The sequence below is a fragment of the Staurois parvus genome, unplaced genomic scaffold (genome assembly GCF_062004578.1).
Source record: "Staurois parvus isolate SC_StPar_1 unplaced genomic scaffold, SC_StPar_1.0 ptg000449l, whole genome shotgun sequence".
Taxonomy (NCBI): domain Eukaryota; kingdom Metazoa; phylum Chordata; class Amphibia; order Anura; family Ranidae; genus Staurois; species Staurois parvus.
The window spans coordinates 1,177,099-1,194,538 of NW_028318245.1; the positions used below are offsets into that span (position 1 = coordinate 1,177,099).

At 48.8% G+C, this 17,440-nt stretch overlaps 1 protein-coding gene across 4 annotated transcripts in view; it reads right to left on the reverse strand.

Moving 5' to 3' along the window:
* Positions 1 to 2,483: 2,483 nt before the first annotated feature.
* The window catches only part of LOC149453245 (uncharacterized), a 42,448-nt gene continuing 27,491 nt past the window's right edge, over positions 2,484 to 17,440 (reverse strand). For 2 of the 4 annotated variants that reach the window (XM_089688307.1, XM_089688309.1), the window contains exons 4-10: positions 9,760 to 9,883; positions 9,444 to 9,643; positions 9,107 to 9,334; positions 7,050 to 7,370; positions 5,172 to 5,321; positions 4,912 to 5,053; positions 2,484 to 3,464 (exon numbers count right to left, since the gene is read on the reverse strand). In XM_089688307.1, the coding sequence (XP_089544433.1) occupies positions 2,725 to 3,464; positions 4,912 to 5,053; positions 5,172 to 5,321; positions 7,050 to 7,370; positions 9,107 to 9,334; positions 9,444 to 9,643; positions 9,760 to 9,883 (1,905 nt within the window). In that variant the 3' untranslated portion in view covers positions 2,484 to 2,724. Of the gene's footprint in view, positions 3,465 to 4,911; positions 5,054 to 5,171; positions 5,322 to 7,049; positions 7,371 to 9,106; positions 9,335 to 9,443; positions 9,644 to 9,759; positions 9,884 to 9,969; positions 10,105 to 10,231; positions 10,419 to 11,585; positions 11,695 to 17,440 lie in introns of those variants that run through there. The other 2 variants (XM_089688308.1, XM_089688310.1) reach the window with 2 other exon arrangements.

A 17,440-nucleotide genomic window follows, 5' to 3' on the forward strand; every position in this document is an offset into this window, starting at 1 on the left:
ATTTCAGCCACACAGCATGAGAAGGCACACCCCCATCTACAACAGCATCCAATGAAGGCTCTGCCTGTGTCTCCACCCACATCCTGTCACTATAAAGAGAAGGGGGAGGGGCGTCACCCTTGTTCTCCTGGTGTCAGCTCTCCTCAGGTAGGGTGGTAGAAGGGGGCTCCTCCTCCACATGACAGACTCCGCCCACCATGGATCTCGGCCTTCCTAATACATTTCATCCTCCGGCTTCACAGCCATTTCCTGACCTCGTTCACAGACATCGCTGATGTCATCACCAGAGAGAAGGTCCTGCAGGACGAGCAGAGAGATCCGTTCGCTACCTGTGGTTCAACGCATGATGTCTGCATCACTGGTACCATCCATATTCCGCTTTGTGTACACGTCTACATGCGTTTATATACGTGAGTGCATAAAGCACCTCCCACACTGTATAGTGGCACACCCCCTGTATTACAGCCCCTCCCACCACACACTGCCCAGTAACACACCCCCTGTATTAGAGCCCCCCTTCCACTCTACCCAGTAACACACCTCCTGTAATAGAGCCCCTCCCACTCTGCCCAGTAACACCTTCTGTAATAGAGCCCCTCCCACTCTGCCCAGTAACACACCCCCTGTATTAGAGCCCCATCCCCCACTCTGCCCAGTAACACACCTCCTGTAACAGAGCCCCTCCCACCTTGCCCAGTAACACCCCCCTGTATTAGAGCCCCCCTTCCACTCTGCCCAGTAACACACCTCCTGTAATAGAGCCCCTCCCACTCTGCCCAATAACACACCTCCTGTAATAGAGCCCCTCCCACTCTGCCCAGTAACACACCTCCTGTATTAGAGCCCCTGCCCCACTCTGCCCAGTAACACCCCCCATATAAGAGCCCCCCTCCCACTCTGCCCAGTAACGCCTCCTGTATTAGAGCCCCTCCCACTCTGCCCAGTAACAGCCCCCTGTATTGCAGCCCCTCCCCCACTCTGGCCAGTAACACACCCCCTGTATTAGAGTACCTCTCCCACTCTGGCCAGTAACACATCTCCTGTATTAGAGCCACCCCCCCCCCCCCACTCTACCCAGTAACACACCTGTATTAGAGCCCCTCCCCCACTCTGTCCAGTAACACGCCCCCACTCTGGCCAGTAACAGGTCCTGTAATTGAGCCCCTCCCCCACTCTGCCCAGTAACACACCTCCTGTATTAGAGCCACCCGCCACTCTGGACAGTAACACGTCCTGTAATTGAGCCCCTCTCCCACTGTGGACAGTAACACACCCCTTGTATTAGAGCACCCCCACTCTGCTCAGTAACACCTCCTGTATTAGAGCCCCTCCCACTCTGCCCAGTAACACCCCCTGTATTGCAGCCCCTCCCCCACTCAGGCCAGTGACACCCCCCCTGTATTAGAGTCCCTCCCCCACTCTGGCCAGTAACACACCTCCTGTATTAGAGCACCCCCACTCTGCCCAGTAACACACCACCTGTATTAGAGCCCCTCCCCCACTCTGGCCAGTAACACCTCCTGTATTAGAGCCACCCCCCACTCTGCCCAGTAACACACCTCCTGTATTAGAGCCACCCCCTCCACTCTACCCAGTAACACACCTCCTGTATTAGAGCCACCCCCTCCACTCTACCCAGTAACACACCTTCTGTATTAGAGCCCCTCCCCCACTCTGTCCAGTAACACACCTGTATTAGAGCCCCTCCCCCACTCTGGCCAGTAACACGTCCTGTAATTGAGCCCCTCCCCCACTCTGCCCAGTAACACACCTCCTGTATTAGAGCCACCCCCACTCTGGCTAGTAACATGTCCTGTAATTGAGCCCCTCCCCCACTCTGGCCAGTAACACACCCCCTGTATTAGAGCGCCCCCACTCTTCCCAGTAACACACCCCCTGTATTAGAGCGCCCCCACTCTTCCCAGTAACACACCCCCTGTATTAGAGCACCCCCACTCTTCCCAGTAACACACCCCCTGTATTAGAGTGCCCTCACTCTGGCCAGTAACGCAGCTCCTGTATTAGAGCACCCCCACTCTGGCCAGTAACACACCCCCTGTATTAGAGCACCCCCACTCTTCCCAGTAATACACCCCCTGTATCAAAGCGCCCCAACTCTGAATGAAGGAGCACAGGGGGCACACTTGGATAGCAGCATTGTCAGTCTTGGGGGGAGGGGAGTGTTAAGCATATTCTCAGATTTAGATACACTAACTGAAGACAAACTCCAAATCAGTGGTATCACTGTATTCGTGTCACTAGCACCATCGATGTCAGTGTCCTTCTCAGCCAGTGTCTGTTAGTGCCAAATTGCCCGCCACGCTACCACAGTCACACCAAGTCACTGATCACCGGCATAGCACCATAGCTGGATAGATCCCATAGGTTGTAGACTCTATACCAAACCAATCAATATACAAACTTACTGGGATATTTTTTTTTTTTTTACAAAGACATGGAGAAGAATACATTTTTAGCTAAAATTATAAAAAAAAAAAATTAAATTTTATTGGATATTATATAAGTAAAAAAAAAAAAAAAAAAAAGAAGATCTCCAATTGTGAAAGATTACACCACAATATTTACAAATGAAAGGTAATGACTAACCCCACCCAATGAGAGCTGTGATGTCTAGCAACATTCATATAGAGAACATTTCCCGCACTAATACACCACGAGGGTTGTGTGGGACCCCTGATGTACAGAAAGACAGGAGAAATTCCCTCAATCAGACCAGGAAAGTGGATCCTCCCCCGTGTCCAATTTCAAGTGTCTATAAAGACAGGACTTGCGTGAGTGACATTTCCCGCACTCGGGACAGGAAAGTGGCTTCTCCTCCGTGTGAGAACTCCGGTGTATGGAAAGATGGTTCTTTTTTGAAAAACATTTTCCGCACTCAGGACAGGAATACGGCTTCTCAGTGTGAGACCTCTGATGTCTGACAAGCTCTGATTTTTGTACATAACCTTTGTCGCACTCAGAGCAGGGATAGGGCTTCTCACTCCAATGCAATTTCCGATGTTGGTAAAGATTGGACCTCCCTCGAAAACATTTCCCACACTCGGCACAGGAATACGGCTTTAACCCTGTGTGAGAGATTTGATGTGTGACAAGTTGTAGTTTTTGTACAAAACATTTCCCGCACTCAGGACAGGAATACGGCTTCTCCCCCGTGTGAGTTCTTTTATGCACATCAAGTTGGGATTTGAAACGGAAACATTTCACGCACTCAGTACAGGAGAATCTCTTCCCTGTTGGAAGGCCGGCCCAGTCCCGCACAGTCTGAGGTTCCTCAGGATACGAGGAATCTGATGGTCCATCTACACTAGGTGGTGCCGGATGGACATTGGAGGGAGCCGGGTTTTCTCCTGGACTATACTGTGTGATGTCGTCATCTTCTACTTTCCAGTCTGCAGACAAAGTGAGACAATCCTCGGAGGTTTTCCTCATCTCTCGGCCATGGACTAAAATACAAAGACAAAGAGGATTACTAGACAGGAGCTGATTGGTTCCCCCAAACCAGGAGTCCGCCCACATCAGGCAGCTTGGTCTCTGAGGAGCTTCCAGTTCCACCCTCAAGGGAACTAGGAAATGGCTCCTCTGATCTCCTACCAGGTCATTTCTTTATTCATGGACCTTAGTCAGAGAGTGAGGAAACAACCAGAACTGTCTTTTATAGGAGGGACAGTGATGAGGGGATTATAGAACGAGGGTTCCCACCCCCTCTATCACTCATCGCCATCTTCCCAACACAAGAAGTACTGCACTTTCTGATTTAGTCCATGATTTAGTTATGAAGAACAGTGGGGCTGAGCCCCACCAGAGGTCAGAGAGTGAGGATGGGGGGAGAACAACCAAGAGGAAGACTGGACTGATCCTGAAGACCACCATCATTGGGTTATTGGCTCCTCTCCCATCCTGAACACCACCATTATTGGGTTATTGGCTCCTCCCTCATGATCACTTTCTGTTTAATGTTCCAAAGTTGGAGGATGTTATCACATTATTATCACCATGTAAAAGTCTGTGCTCCAATCACATCATCCAATATAAAATGTCCAGGTGGTAGGAAATGGGTGTAAGAAAAAAGAATCCATATTATATGTATATATAGCAGTGGGCGAAAGGGGAGAGCAGATGTCAGGACCATATCATGTACAATATATTGTATGAGATACAACAGTTAGGACTATATAGTATCAGGAGTATGTAATGTACAACACAGAGTATATAGTGCAGGGGTCAGGCGTATGTAATGTACAAACACAGAGTATATAGTACAGGGGTCAGGAGTATATAATGTACAGCAAAGAGTTTATAGCTGATGGGTCAGGACTGTACTGTAACGTACAACAGAGTATATAGTGCTGGGGTCAGGAGTATGTAATGTACAATATAAATTATATAGTGTAAGGGACCCATAAAATTGGTATTCAGAATCAGTGATAGTTTAAATGTTTACTGTAGACAAGTTGCAGAGGTCCCACACCGCTGCCTCCCATCTCCTGAGACTGCACTCAGTGACTTGGGTCTGAGACTATACAGACATATCCCTCCATCCGGCACAGCCAGCAGACAGAGTACCCTGGGAGAATTGTTCTGTCAAAGATCTTGCTTGACTTGGGGAGATGATTCAATACACATACCCCAGGTGCCAAGATTGAGCAACACCTTTAGCGAAAGTCAACCCTTTGCTACCAGCTGATCCCCAGAACCTCCATAAGTCCAGTCCAGAGACATAAATTGTGTCACAGAGAAGGAAGATGATCTGAGAGGAATACAGGAATACAGGACGGGGAACACAGCTCAGGAAAGTGACCAGGGTATTACAGGCCGATATCACCCCGCCCTACTCTGGACCAATCAGTGAGCAGTATGGGTGGAGAAATGGATTTAGTGTTGATGACCCACCTGTGCTGATCTCTGTAGGAGTATCCTCCTCTATAAATGTCCCCGTTATTCCATCCTCCTCCATAGACTGCTGATCATCCCTCACATACGCCTGTTCTTCTTCTGCTTTCACCTCATCTTTTATATCTCTCAGATCTTCACCCTAAACCAAGAAAATTATAGAAACGTAAAACTTAAGATGTAATATTGTGACATCACGTATGAAAAAGCCCCACACATCGTCTCACCAGTCCATGTTCCAGATGTTCCGTTCAACCAACCTTGTAATGGTGAGGGATGGTGTGATCTTCCTGTGTGGAATCCCAGGAATACAGAGGATCTCCCCCTCCCATAGACTGCTGAGCTCCACTCACCAATGTTTCTTCTTCTTCCTCTTTAATCTTAACTTTGATGTCTTTTAATTTTTCATTCTAAACCCCAAAGATGATAGAATATATGTGTAAAAAGGAACAAGAGATCATATGGGGGAATGTCCTCTCACAGCTTAGAACTCTGTTCTAGTTCCTTAGTCCCACCTACAGTTGTGACCAAAATTATTCAACCCCCAATGCTGTAAAGGGGTTTAGGGACTATAGTGTACATTTGGAATTGTATTCAGAATCAAATCCTACAAGGACGTTGTAACTACCCAAATGCAACTAAAATGACATCAATTGTTTATGTAATACAGTAGTAAATGGTTCTTATGTGGTTTCTTCATTGCCACAATTATTCAACCCCTTAAAGACTACCACTCTGAAGAACAGAGGTTCATACAGGTGCTTTCCATCAGGTATTGAAAACACCTGTGGATGTCACCGAGCAGCAATCAAGCATAATAAGCACCAATTAGGCAGCTTTAAAATGACTGTGATACTCAGCTCCTTCTAGACATTTACTGGTGTGGTTACAAACATGGTGAAGGCAAGAGAATGGTCCAGGAAGACAAGAGAAGAGGTGATTTCTCTTCACAGGAAGGGCAATGGCTATAAGAAGATTGCAAAGATGTTAAACATACCAAGAGACACCTTAGGAAGCATCATTCGCAAATTCAAGGCAAAGGGCACTGTTGAAACGCTACCTGGTCGTGGCAGAAAGAAGATGCTGACTTCGACTGCTGTGCGCTACCTGAAGCGTAGAGTGGAGAGAAGTCCCCGTGTGACTGCTGAGGAACTGAGAAAAGATTTGTCAGATGTGGGTACAGAAGTTTCAGCCCAGACAATAAGACGCACACTGCGTAATGAAGGCCTCCGTGCCAGAACTCCCAGGCGTACCCCCTTGCTGTCTCCAAAGAATAAGAAGAGTCGACTGCAGTATGCCAAAAGCCATGTGGACAAACCACAAAAGTTGTGGGATAGTGTTCTGTGGACTGATGAAACAAAATTAGAACTGTTTGGGCCCATGGATCAACGCTATGTTTGGAGGAGGAAGAACAAGGCCTATGATGAAAAGAACACCTTGCCTACTGTGAAGCATGGTGGAGGGTCAATCATGCTTTGGGGCTGTTTTGCTTCTGCAGGTACAGGGAAGCTTCAGCGTGTGCAAGGTACCATGAATTCTCTTCAGTACCAGGAGATATTGGATGGAAACGTGATGCAGTCCGTCACACACCTGAGGCTTGGGAGACGTTGGACCTTTCAACAGGACAATGATCCCAAGCATACCTCCAAGTCCACTAGAGCATGGTTGCAGAGGAAAGGCTGGAACATTTTGGAGTGGCCATCGCAGTCACCAGACTTAAATCCGATTGAGAACCTCTGGTGGGACTTAAAGAAAGCAGTTGCAGTGCGCAAGCCTAAGAATGTGACTGAACTGGAGGCCTTTGCCCATGAAGAATGGGCGAAGATACCCGTAGATCGCTGCAAGACACTTGTGTCAAGCTATGCTTCACGTTTAAAAGCTGTTATAACTGTAAAAGGATGCTGTACTAAGTACTAAGATTGAATGTCACTTGGGGGTTGAATAAAACTGATAATGCTGTGAGCACAGAAAAGACATTTGTGGTTATTTCATTATAACTGTTATGTTATATTTGTCTGACCTACAAGTGCCTCTTTAATGTAAATGTAAGCAAGATGACTGAATGATCAAAAGCAATGTCAAACTGGCCAAAACACTCAATTTCAGTGGGGGTTGAATAATTTTGGTCACAACTGTACCTGATGATGGTGAGGGATGTTGTGACCTTCCTGTGTGGAATCCCGGGAATACAGAGGACGGGGACATCTCTCTGGTGGGTTTCCGTTACTGAATCCATCAACCTGATGATGGTGGGGGATGGTGAGACCTTCCTGTGTGGAATCCCGGGAGTACAGAGGACGGGGACATCTCTCTGGTGGGTTTCTGCTACTAGATGGCTCCATCCTAGCATCCTTATAGAATTCATTACATTCCTGAAAAATCTTTATCATCACACCATACTCCTCATCGGCCACTTTATACTCTTCTTTAACAATTTTACAATCCCAGAGGTTTCCACTCTAAATATATTAAAAAAAACATCAGTTATAATACATACAGTCAGGTCCATAAATATTGGGACATCGACACAATTCTAACATTTTTGGCTCTATACACCACCACAATGGATTTGAAATGAAACTAACAAGATGTGCTTTAACTGTAGTCTGTCAGCTTTAATTTGTGGGTATTTACATCCACATCAGGTGAACGGTGTAGAAATTACAACAGTTTGCATATGTGCTTCCCACTTGTTAAGGGACCGAAAGTAATGGGACAATTGGCTTCTCAGCTGTTCCATGGCCAGGTGTGTGTTATTCCCTCATTATCCCAATTACAATGAGCAGATAAAAGGTCCAGAGTTCATTTCAAGTGTGCTATTTGCATTTGGAATCTGTTGCTGTCAACTCTCAAGATGAGATCCAAAGAGCTGTCATTATCAGTGAAGCAAGCTATCATTAGGCTGAAAAAACAAAACAAACCCATCCGAGAGATAGCAAAAACATTAGGCGTGGCCAAAACAACAGTTTGGAACATTCTTTAAAAAAAAGGAACGCACCGGTAAGCTCAGCAACACCAAAAGACCCGGAAGACCACGGAAAACAACTGTGGTGGATGACTGAAGAATTCTTTGCCTGGTGAAGAAAAACACCCTTCACAACAGTTGGCCAGATCAAGAACACTCTCCAGGAGGTAGGTGTATGTGTGTCAAAGTCAACAATCAAGAGAAGACTTCACCAGAGTGAATACAGAGGGTTCCACCACAAGATGTAAACCATTGGTGAGCCTCAAAAACAGGAAGGCCACATTAGAGTTTGCCAAACGACATGTAAAAAAGCCTTCACAGTTCTGGAACAACATCCTATGGACAGATGAGACCAAGATCAACTTGTACCAGAGTGATGGGAAGAGAAGAGTATGGAGAAGGAAAGGAACTGCTCATGATCCTAAGCATACCACCTCATCAGTGCAACATGGTGGTGGTAGTGTCATGGTGTGGGCATGTATGGCTGCCAATGGAACTGGTTCTCTTGTATTTATTGATGATGTGACTGCTGACAAAAGCAGCAGGATGAATTCTGAAGTGTTTTGGGCAATATTATCTGCTCATATTCAGCCAAATGCTTCACAACTCATTGGAAGCCGCTTCACAGTGCAGATGGACAATGACCCAAAGCATACTGCAAAAGCAACCAAAGAGTTTTTTAAGGGAAAGAAGTGGAATGTTATGCAATGGTCAAGTCAATCACCTGACCTGAATCCGATTGAGCATGCATTTCACTTGCTGAAGACAAAACTGAAGGGAAAATGCCCCAAGAACAAGCAGGAACTGAAGACAGTTGCAGTAGAGGCCTGGCAGAGCATCACCAGGGATGAAACCCAGCGTCTGGTGATGTCTATGCGTTCCAGACTTCAGGCTGTAATTGACTGCAAAGGATTTGCAACCAAGTATTAAAAAGTGAAAGTTTGATTTATGATTATTATTCTGTCCCATTACTTTTGGTCCCTTAACAAGTGGGAGGCACATATGCAAACTGTTGTAATTCCTACACCGTTCACCTGATTTGGATGTAAATACACTCAAATTAAAGCTGACAGTCTGCAGTTAAAGCACATCTTGTTTGTTTCATTTCAAAACCTTTGTGGTGGTGTATAGAGCCAAAAATTTTAGAATTGTGTCGATGTCCCAATATTTATGGATCTGACTGTATGCTTGTATAAAACTCATAATTGCCTAAAATTGTTCCTCACCTACCTGATGATGGTGAGGGATGGTGTGACCTTCATCTGTGGAATCCCGGGAATACAGAGGACATCTCTCTGGTCGGTTCCCATAACTGGATCCATCTACCTGATGATGGTGAGGGATGGTGTGACCTTCCTGTGCGGCATCCAGGGAATACAGAGGATCTCCCTCTCCCATAGACTGCTGAGCTTCTTCTTCCTCCTTAATCTCAACTTTGATGTCTTTCAGTTCCTCGTTCTAAACCCAAAAGATGATAGAATATATGGGTAAAACAGAAAAAGAGATCACATGGAAGAATGTCCTCTCATAGCTTAGATATCTGTTCTAGTTCCTTGGTCCCACCTACCAGATGATGGCAAGGGATGGTGTGACCTTCCTGTGTGGAGTCCCAGGAATACAAAGGACGGGGACATCTCTCTGGTGGGTTCCCATGATTGGATCCATCTACCTGATGATGGTGAGGGATGGTGTGACCTTCCTGTGTGGAATCCCGGGAATACAGAGGACGGGGACATCTCTCTGGTGGGTTCCCATTACTGGATCCATCTGTAGGAAATACACACACTGACTGAATCCATTGTTTCTATGTGTTTATCAGATGATGGGGGATCTAGGTGGACCCTCCGTACTGCTCACTCCTTTACAATAAAGTCTCCTCTTACCCGATGATGTGAGGGGCGGCTGATTCTCCATTATAACGTCCTTGTAGAGGTCCTTGTGTCCTTCTAAATACTCCCACTCCTCCATGGAGAAATAGACAGTGACACCCTGACACCTTATAGGAACCTGACACACACAATGATACAGTCATCATCCAGACACATCCCTTGTCTGTTACTGGAGAATGTCCCAGAATTCCCAGTACCACTCACCTCTCCTGTCAGCAGCTCCATCATCTTCTTGGTGACTTCTAGAATCTTCTGCATGTTGGGTCTCTCAGGTTTTAGGGAGTCACATGGAGGCACTGTGATGGTCATATGATCACCTGACTTCAGAAGAGTAAATCTCTGTATTGGGGAACCAATAGGAATATCATGTTAGACTCCCAAAATCCTCCTCACCTCTCCGGTCAGGTCTGTGTTTTATTAATAGAGATAAGAATGATGTCATCTGACCTCCCAGAATCCTCCTCACCTCTCTAGTCACGTCTGTGTTTTATTAATAGAGATAAGAGTGATGTCATGTGACCTCCCAGAATCCTCCTCACCTCTCCGGTCAGCAAGTAGATGATCTCCAGGGAGAGCTTTAGTATCTTCTTAGTCATATTACTCCGGTCCTCCTCAATCTTCCTTTGTTCCATCATTTATTCTATACAGGTTTCCTTATCAAAAAATAATTGGTAAATTAAAGTAAGAATTATTTGGATGGTATTGATCACACAATAATAGAATGTAGATGTGAGAGGGGTAATAGGAAGATTGCTCTACATTTAATAGCTGGGGTTTGCCACTGAGTGGGGGATTAGCAAAGCTTGCGGTACTGCTGAATGGAGCATAAGCAGAGCTAGAGGTAATACTAATCAGGAGATCTGCTGAACGCGGGTACCAATGAGCTGGGGGGTTTGCTGAGCATGTGGACTAATGAGCCGGCGATTTGCCCGGCAAGGGGAAAAATGAGCCGGGGATCTGCCCGGCAGGGAGACTAATGAGCCGGGGATCTGCCCGGCGGGGGTTCTAATGAGCCGGGGATCTGCCGTGCGGGGTCACTAATGAGCCGGTGATCTGCCCGGCGGGGGGACTAATGAGCCGGGGATCTGCCGAGCGGGGGCACTAATGAGCCGGGGATCTGCCGAGCGGGGGCACTAATGAGCCGGGGATCTGCCGAGCGGGGGCACTAATGAGCCGGGGATCTGCCGAGCGGGGGCACTAATGAGCCGGGGATCTGCCGAGCGGGGGCACTAATGAGCCGGGGATCTGCCGAGCGGGGGCACTAATGAGCCGGGGATCTGCCGAGCGGGGGCACTAATGAGCCGGGGATCTGCCGAGCGGGGGCACTAATGAGCCGGGGATCTGCCGAGCGGGGGCACTAATGAGCCAGGGATCTGCCGAGCAGGGGGCCTAATGAGCCGGGGATCTGCTGAGCAGGGGGACTAATGAGCTGGCGATCAAGCCCTAATGATGTGTCTGTGTAAATTGATTCTTTACAGTCTTTTTTGTCTAGATTCCTCAATGTGCACTCATACGGCCACAGATGCCGCATGTAGAAGCTGCGAACCAACCTGATCTAGAAGGACAGAGATCAAAATCTTTTTTTCATCTCGAGATGCAAAAAGAAACATCGGTCTCCAGATTAAAAAGCCTCGTACAACAAACTCTCCATGTACAGAGAGACTTTACCGACCTCCCTGCGAAAGACTGAAGAGCGACCTCATACACAACCCGTATGGTACAAGGATGACAACCAAGAAACAAAAATATTGGTTGCAAGTTCACTAATATGGCTACATCACCTCAACCATGGGTGTGAATAGAAAATCAGATCTTATTACCTCCTCTGCTGCCACTTCCACCAATGGCTCCTCTCTACTTCCTCATGAGTCAATGGTCAACTTTCCTGTTTATACACTGACATCACTTCCTGTCTGTATCTTACATCACTTCCTTTGTACCACAGAGACTTCCTGGCTGGGTAGAAGTGAGATGATCTTGTGGAGCTCAGAGGAACTGCAGCCCTGCGAACCGTCTTGTATTGTGACCCCAGCCTTGTGCTGGGTGTGTAAGGACTGTATGTCCTCATAGAGGGGTCACCTCCACTCCCACCAAGGGGGAGAGAAATATAAAGAACAATGTTTTTCTTTCAGTAAAAATTGGAATCAATGATTTGTAAGAGGGGCAATCTTCCCACTGATGATGATGTAAAAATATCCTTCTCCTACTGACCATTGATATACCGGAATCCTTCTCCGATTGGTCACCAATGTAAGGGACCACCACAATGACCACTGATATAAGGGGATCCTTCTCCAATTGGTGACCGAAGTAAGGGACCACTACACTGACCACTGATACAATGAGTCCTCCCACTGGTCAGCAATGTAAGGGACCTTTACAATGACCACTGATATAAAGGGATCCTTCTCCCATTCAGCAATGTAAGGGACCACTACACTAACCACTGATATACAGTAAGGGGCCCTTCACTCATTGGTCACCAATGTAAGGGACCACTACATTGACCACTGATATAAAGGGATCCTTCTCCCATTGGTCAGCAATGTAAGGGACCACCACACTGACCAGTGATATAAAGGGATCCTTCTCCCATTGGTCAGCAATGTAAGAGACCACTACACTGATCACTGATATACAGTAAGGGGCCCTTCGCTCAATGGTCACCAATGTAAGGGACCACTACATTGACCACTGATATAAGGGAATCATTCTCCAATTGGTCACCAATGTAATGGACCACCACACTGACCTCTGATATAAAGGGGTCCTTCTTCCATTGGTTACCAGTGTAAGGGATCACTACACTGATCACTGATATACAGTAAGGGGCCCTTCACTCATTGGTCAGCAATGTAAGGGACCACCACACTTACCAGTGATATAAGGGGGTCCTTCTCCCATTGGTCACCAGTGTAAAGGATCGCTACTCTGATCTTTGACATAAAAGGGGTCCTTCTCCCATCAGTCACTAGTGTAAAGGATCCCAACACTGACCAGTGATATAAGGGGGTCCTTCTAGTATTGGTCACCAATGTAAGGAACCACTACACTGACCACTGATATAAGGAGGTCCTTCTCCCATTGGTCACCAATGAAGGGGATCACTATACTGACTATGAGCTCCTGGTTTATATTGGAGAGTAGAGATGAGCTGATAGCTAAAATCAAACTTTGGCTGTTCTGGCCCTCCGTTTGGTGGGAGCCAATCATCATTCAGTATATAGAAGGAACTTTTCTACCACTTCTATATACAGTGAAGGAAATGCGTATTTGCTCCCCGGCTGATGTTGAATGTTCGCCCACTCACAAAGAAATGATCGGTCTAAAAATCGAATGTTTGGTGTATTGTAACACTGAGAGACAGAATAGCAACAACAAATTCAGCAGAAATGCATGTCTAACAAATGACTGATCTACATGTTCATGAGGGAAATAAGGATTTGATCCCCTATCATTTAGCAGGATTTCTGGCTACCAGGTGTCTTTCATACAGGTAACAAGCTGAGATTAGAAGCAGTCTCTTAAAGGGAGTGCTGCTAATCTCATTTTGTTATCTGTATAAAAGACACCTGTCCACAGGAGCAATCAAACAATCAGATTCCAAACTCTCCACCATGGCAAAGACCAATGAGCTGTCCAAGGATGTGAGGGACAAGATTGTAGACCTACACAAGGCTGGACTGGGCTACCAAACTATGGCCAAGCAGCTTGGTGAGAAGGTGACAACAGTTGGTGCAATCATTCACAAATGGAAGAAACACAAAACAAGTGTCAGTCTCCCTAGGTCTGGTGCACCATGCAAGATCTCACCTCGTGGAGTGTCAATGATCATGAGAACAGTGAGGAATCATCCCAGAACTACACGTGAGGGTCTTGTCAATGATCTCCAGGCAGCTGGGACCACAGTCACCAAGAAAACAATTGGTAACACACTACACCGACAAGGACTGAAATCCTGCCGTGCCCGCAAGGTCCCTCTGCTCAAGAAAGCACATGTCCAGGCCCGTCTGAAGTTTGCCACTGAACATCTGAATGATGCAGAGGAGGACTGGTTGGAAGTGTTGTGGTCAGATGAGACCAAAATCCAGCTCTTTGGCATCAACTTAACTCGCCGTGTTTGGAGGAGGAGGAATGCTGCCTATGACCCCAAGAACACCATTCCAACTGTCAAACATGGTGGTGGAAACATTCTGCTTTGGGGGTGTTTTTCTGCTAAGGGGACAGGACAACTGCACCGCATCAAAGGGACGATGGACGGGGCAATGTACCATCAAATCCTGGGTGAGAACCTTCTTCCCTCAGCCAGGGCATTGAAAATGGGTTGTGGATGGGTGTTCCAGAATGACAATGACCCAAAACATACGGCCAAGGCAACAAAGAAGTGGCTCAAGAAGAAGCACATTAAGGTCCTGGAGTGGCCTAGCCAGTCTCCAGACCTTCATCCGACTGAAAATCTGTGGAGGGAGCTGAAAGTTCGAGTTGCCAAACGTCAGCCACCAAACCTTAATGACTTGGAGAGGATCTGCCAAGAGGAGCGGGCCAAAATTTCTCCTGAAATGTGTGCAAACCTGGCGGCCAACTCCAGGAAACGTCTGACCTCTGTGATTGCCAACAAGGGATTTGCCACAAAGTAATAAGTCATGTTTTGTGAAGGGGATCAAATCCTTATTCCCCTCATGAACATGCAGATCAGTCATCATTTGTTAGACATGCATTTCTTCTGAATTTGTTGTTGGTATTCTCTCTCTCAGTGTTACAATACACCGAACATTTGATTTTTAGACCGATCATTTCTTTGTGAGTGGGTGAACATTCAGCATCAGCCGGGGAGCAAATACGCATTTCCTTCACTGAATGACAGCTTCCCACTGTCACTGGTACCTAAGGAAGCCATGCGTGATTGCACTAGCCGCATCCCGAGAAACCACTGACTTCACCAGAAATCCGCATATGTAACCAAAGGGGGCGGCAATAGCGGTAACATTACTGCTCAAATATGGCCTGTCACTGACTGCCAGTGCCTCTCCCATCCCCCGCCATATCCCTCCACCCCTCTCTTCCCCCTTGCACATTCTGATGTCTTTGGAGCTTCCATGGACAATGCTGGGCCAGCCGTTGCCGAGGCAAACTAGCTGCGTCCCACATGGTTTTCAAAAGACTCGCACAGGAAGCAGCCCCTTCTCTTTGTTCCTGTCCATGCTGCTGGAATCATCTTGCTCCCAGAAAGATGCTGGGAGGCTCGGGTGAGGGTGACCGAACCTCCCCAGCCATCCCCCCTGCGCACTCTGCAGACCCCCAAAAGGTCAGGACTGTAGCCCTCTGCAATACCCCAGGTTTGGGAGTCTCCACAGCTCTGCATGAGCCTTCTCCTCAAAGGTAAGACCCCACAGCTGAGACCCTGCAAGTCTGTAAACCTGTCTACTGAGCACCCTTGCACCCTGTCTGCTGCTGAGTGCCCTGGGAGCTGCTGCTGAGGGACCCTGCACACTATCCATGGCTGCGTGTCCCTGGAGGCTGTCTGCTGCTGAGTGCCCTGGGAGCTGCTGCTGAGGGACCCTGCACACTGTCTGTGGCTGCGTGTCCCTGGAGGCTGTCTGCTGCTGAGTGCCCGGGGAGCTGCTGCTGACGGACCCTGCACACTGTCCGTGGCCACAGGTCCCTGGAAGCCATCCGCTGCTGAGTGCCCGGGGAGCTGCTGCTGTCTGCTGATCGCTGGTTGTCCCTGGAACGCTGACCGCTGGTCGTCCCTGTCTGGAGCCGCCTGCCGCTGAGGGTCTGCAAGCTGCTTACCGTGAGTGTCTTGAACTGTCCCCGCTGTGTGCACCGACCACCCGTGTCCTGAACTGTCCCTGTTGTGCGCACTGACCACCTGTGTCCTGAACTGTCCCCGCTGTGTGCACCGACCACCCATGTTCTGAACTGTCCCCGCTGTGTGCACCGACCACCCGTGTCCTGAACTGTGCCTGCTGTGTGCACCGACCACCCGTGTTCTGAACTGTCCCTGGTGTGTGCACCGACCACTCGTGTCCTGAACTTTTCCCGCTGTGTGCACCGACCACCCGTGTTCCGAACTGCCCGCTGTGTGCACTGACCACCCGTGTCCTGAACTGTCCCTGTTGTGCGCACAGACCAAACTGGGTTATGCACTGCCCTACTACACGCCTAGACTACCCTTACTTGAACCGCCCCATGGCGTGCCCGGAGTATAGCTACCTGTGGTGCCCGAGTGCTTGAGCCATCGCTACCCATTGAGTCCCCGTGAACCCAATGTCCCTAGAAAGCTGGGTGGGAGCTGTGCTGAGGTCGGACTCCACAGCTAGAGTCCCATTGAGTCCCCGAGACCCCTGCCTAGGGGTAGGTTGCTGCCTGTTGCCCGAGGCCCCTGCCCAGTGGTAGGTTGTCGCCTGTTGCCCAAGACCCCTGCCCAGGGGAAGATTGCTGCCTGTTGCCCGAGACCCCTGCCCAGTGGTAGGTTGCCACCTGTTGCCCAAGACCCCATGCCCAGGGGTAGATTGCCGCCTGTTGCCCGAGGCCCCTGCCCAGTGGTAGATTGCCGCCTGTTGCTCGAGACCTTTGCCCAGGGGTAGATTGCCGCCTGTTGCCCAAGGTCCCTGCCTAGTGGTAGGTTGCAGCCTGTTGCCCGAGGCCCCTGCCCAGTGGTAGGTTGCCGCCTGTTGCCCGAGGCCCCTGCCCAGGGATAGATTGCCGCCTGTTGCCCGAGGTCCCTGCCCAGTGGTAGGTTGCCGCCTGTTGCTCGAGACCCTTTCCCAGGGGTAGATTGCCGCCTGTTGCCCGAGACCCCTGCCCAGGGGTAAATTGCCACCTGTTGCTCGAGACCCCTGCCCAGGGGTAGGTTGCCGCCTGTTGCCCGAGTCTCCAATCCGCTGTCCAGTCATGGAGGGAGCTCGGCTGAGGCCCCAAGCCCAGGGGGGAGATTGCCTGCCTGTTGCCCGAGACCCCTGCTCAGGGGTAGGTTGCCTGCCTGTTGCCCGAGTCTCCAATCCGCTGTCCAGTCATGGAGGGAGCTCGGCTGAGGCCCCAAGCCTAGGGGGGAGATTGCCTGCCTGTCGCCGAAGACTCCCCGTGCCTGAAATCGTCCCTGGTTTGTGCACACATCACCCTCACCCTGCCAATTCCCCATTGAGTGTCATTTTGTTGCTTCAATAAAGCTTTGTGTGTTCCCCATCTTCTCCATGTGCTCTGTCCTGCCTACGCTTCCGTTACATGGCCCTTGGTTCTATTTGGGTGATGATGTCACCACTATCCCCACCCCTTCAATTACATATCTCAGCTAGCGTTACTATTGAGTACTATGTACCCTATACTCATTCACGTAGGGCGTGGTATCTGAGGGCCCCCTTATTATTAAAGGGGGAGGGGGTCCAAAATCCAAAAAGACTCCACCACAGACCTCCAAAGCCACCAGCCAGATTTGTGGGGAGGAGTTCCCTGTTCTCATTAACAAGGGGACAAGGTGCTTTGCCCCGGAGGGATTCCCCCTGGCACGTTGGTCCCCCCCATACTATGGGTATGTGGCCTGGTATGGTTCAGGAAGGAGATGCACATCACTGCACTCGATATGGTGGTCTGTACAAGACACACTCCTGACCACTGTACTCTTGGCCATTACTCAAGGCTGTGAAGGCTTTGAAAGCATCGCCCATGAACAATG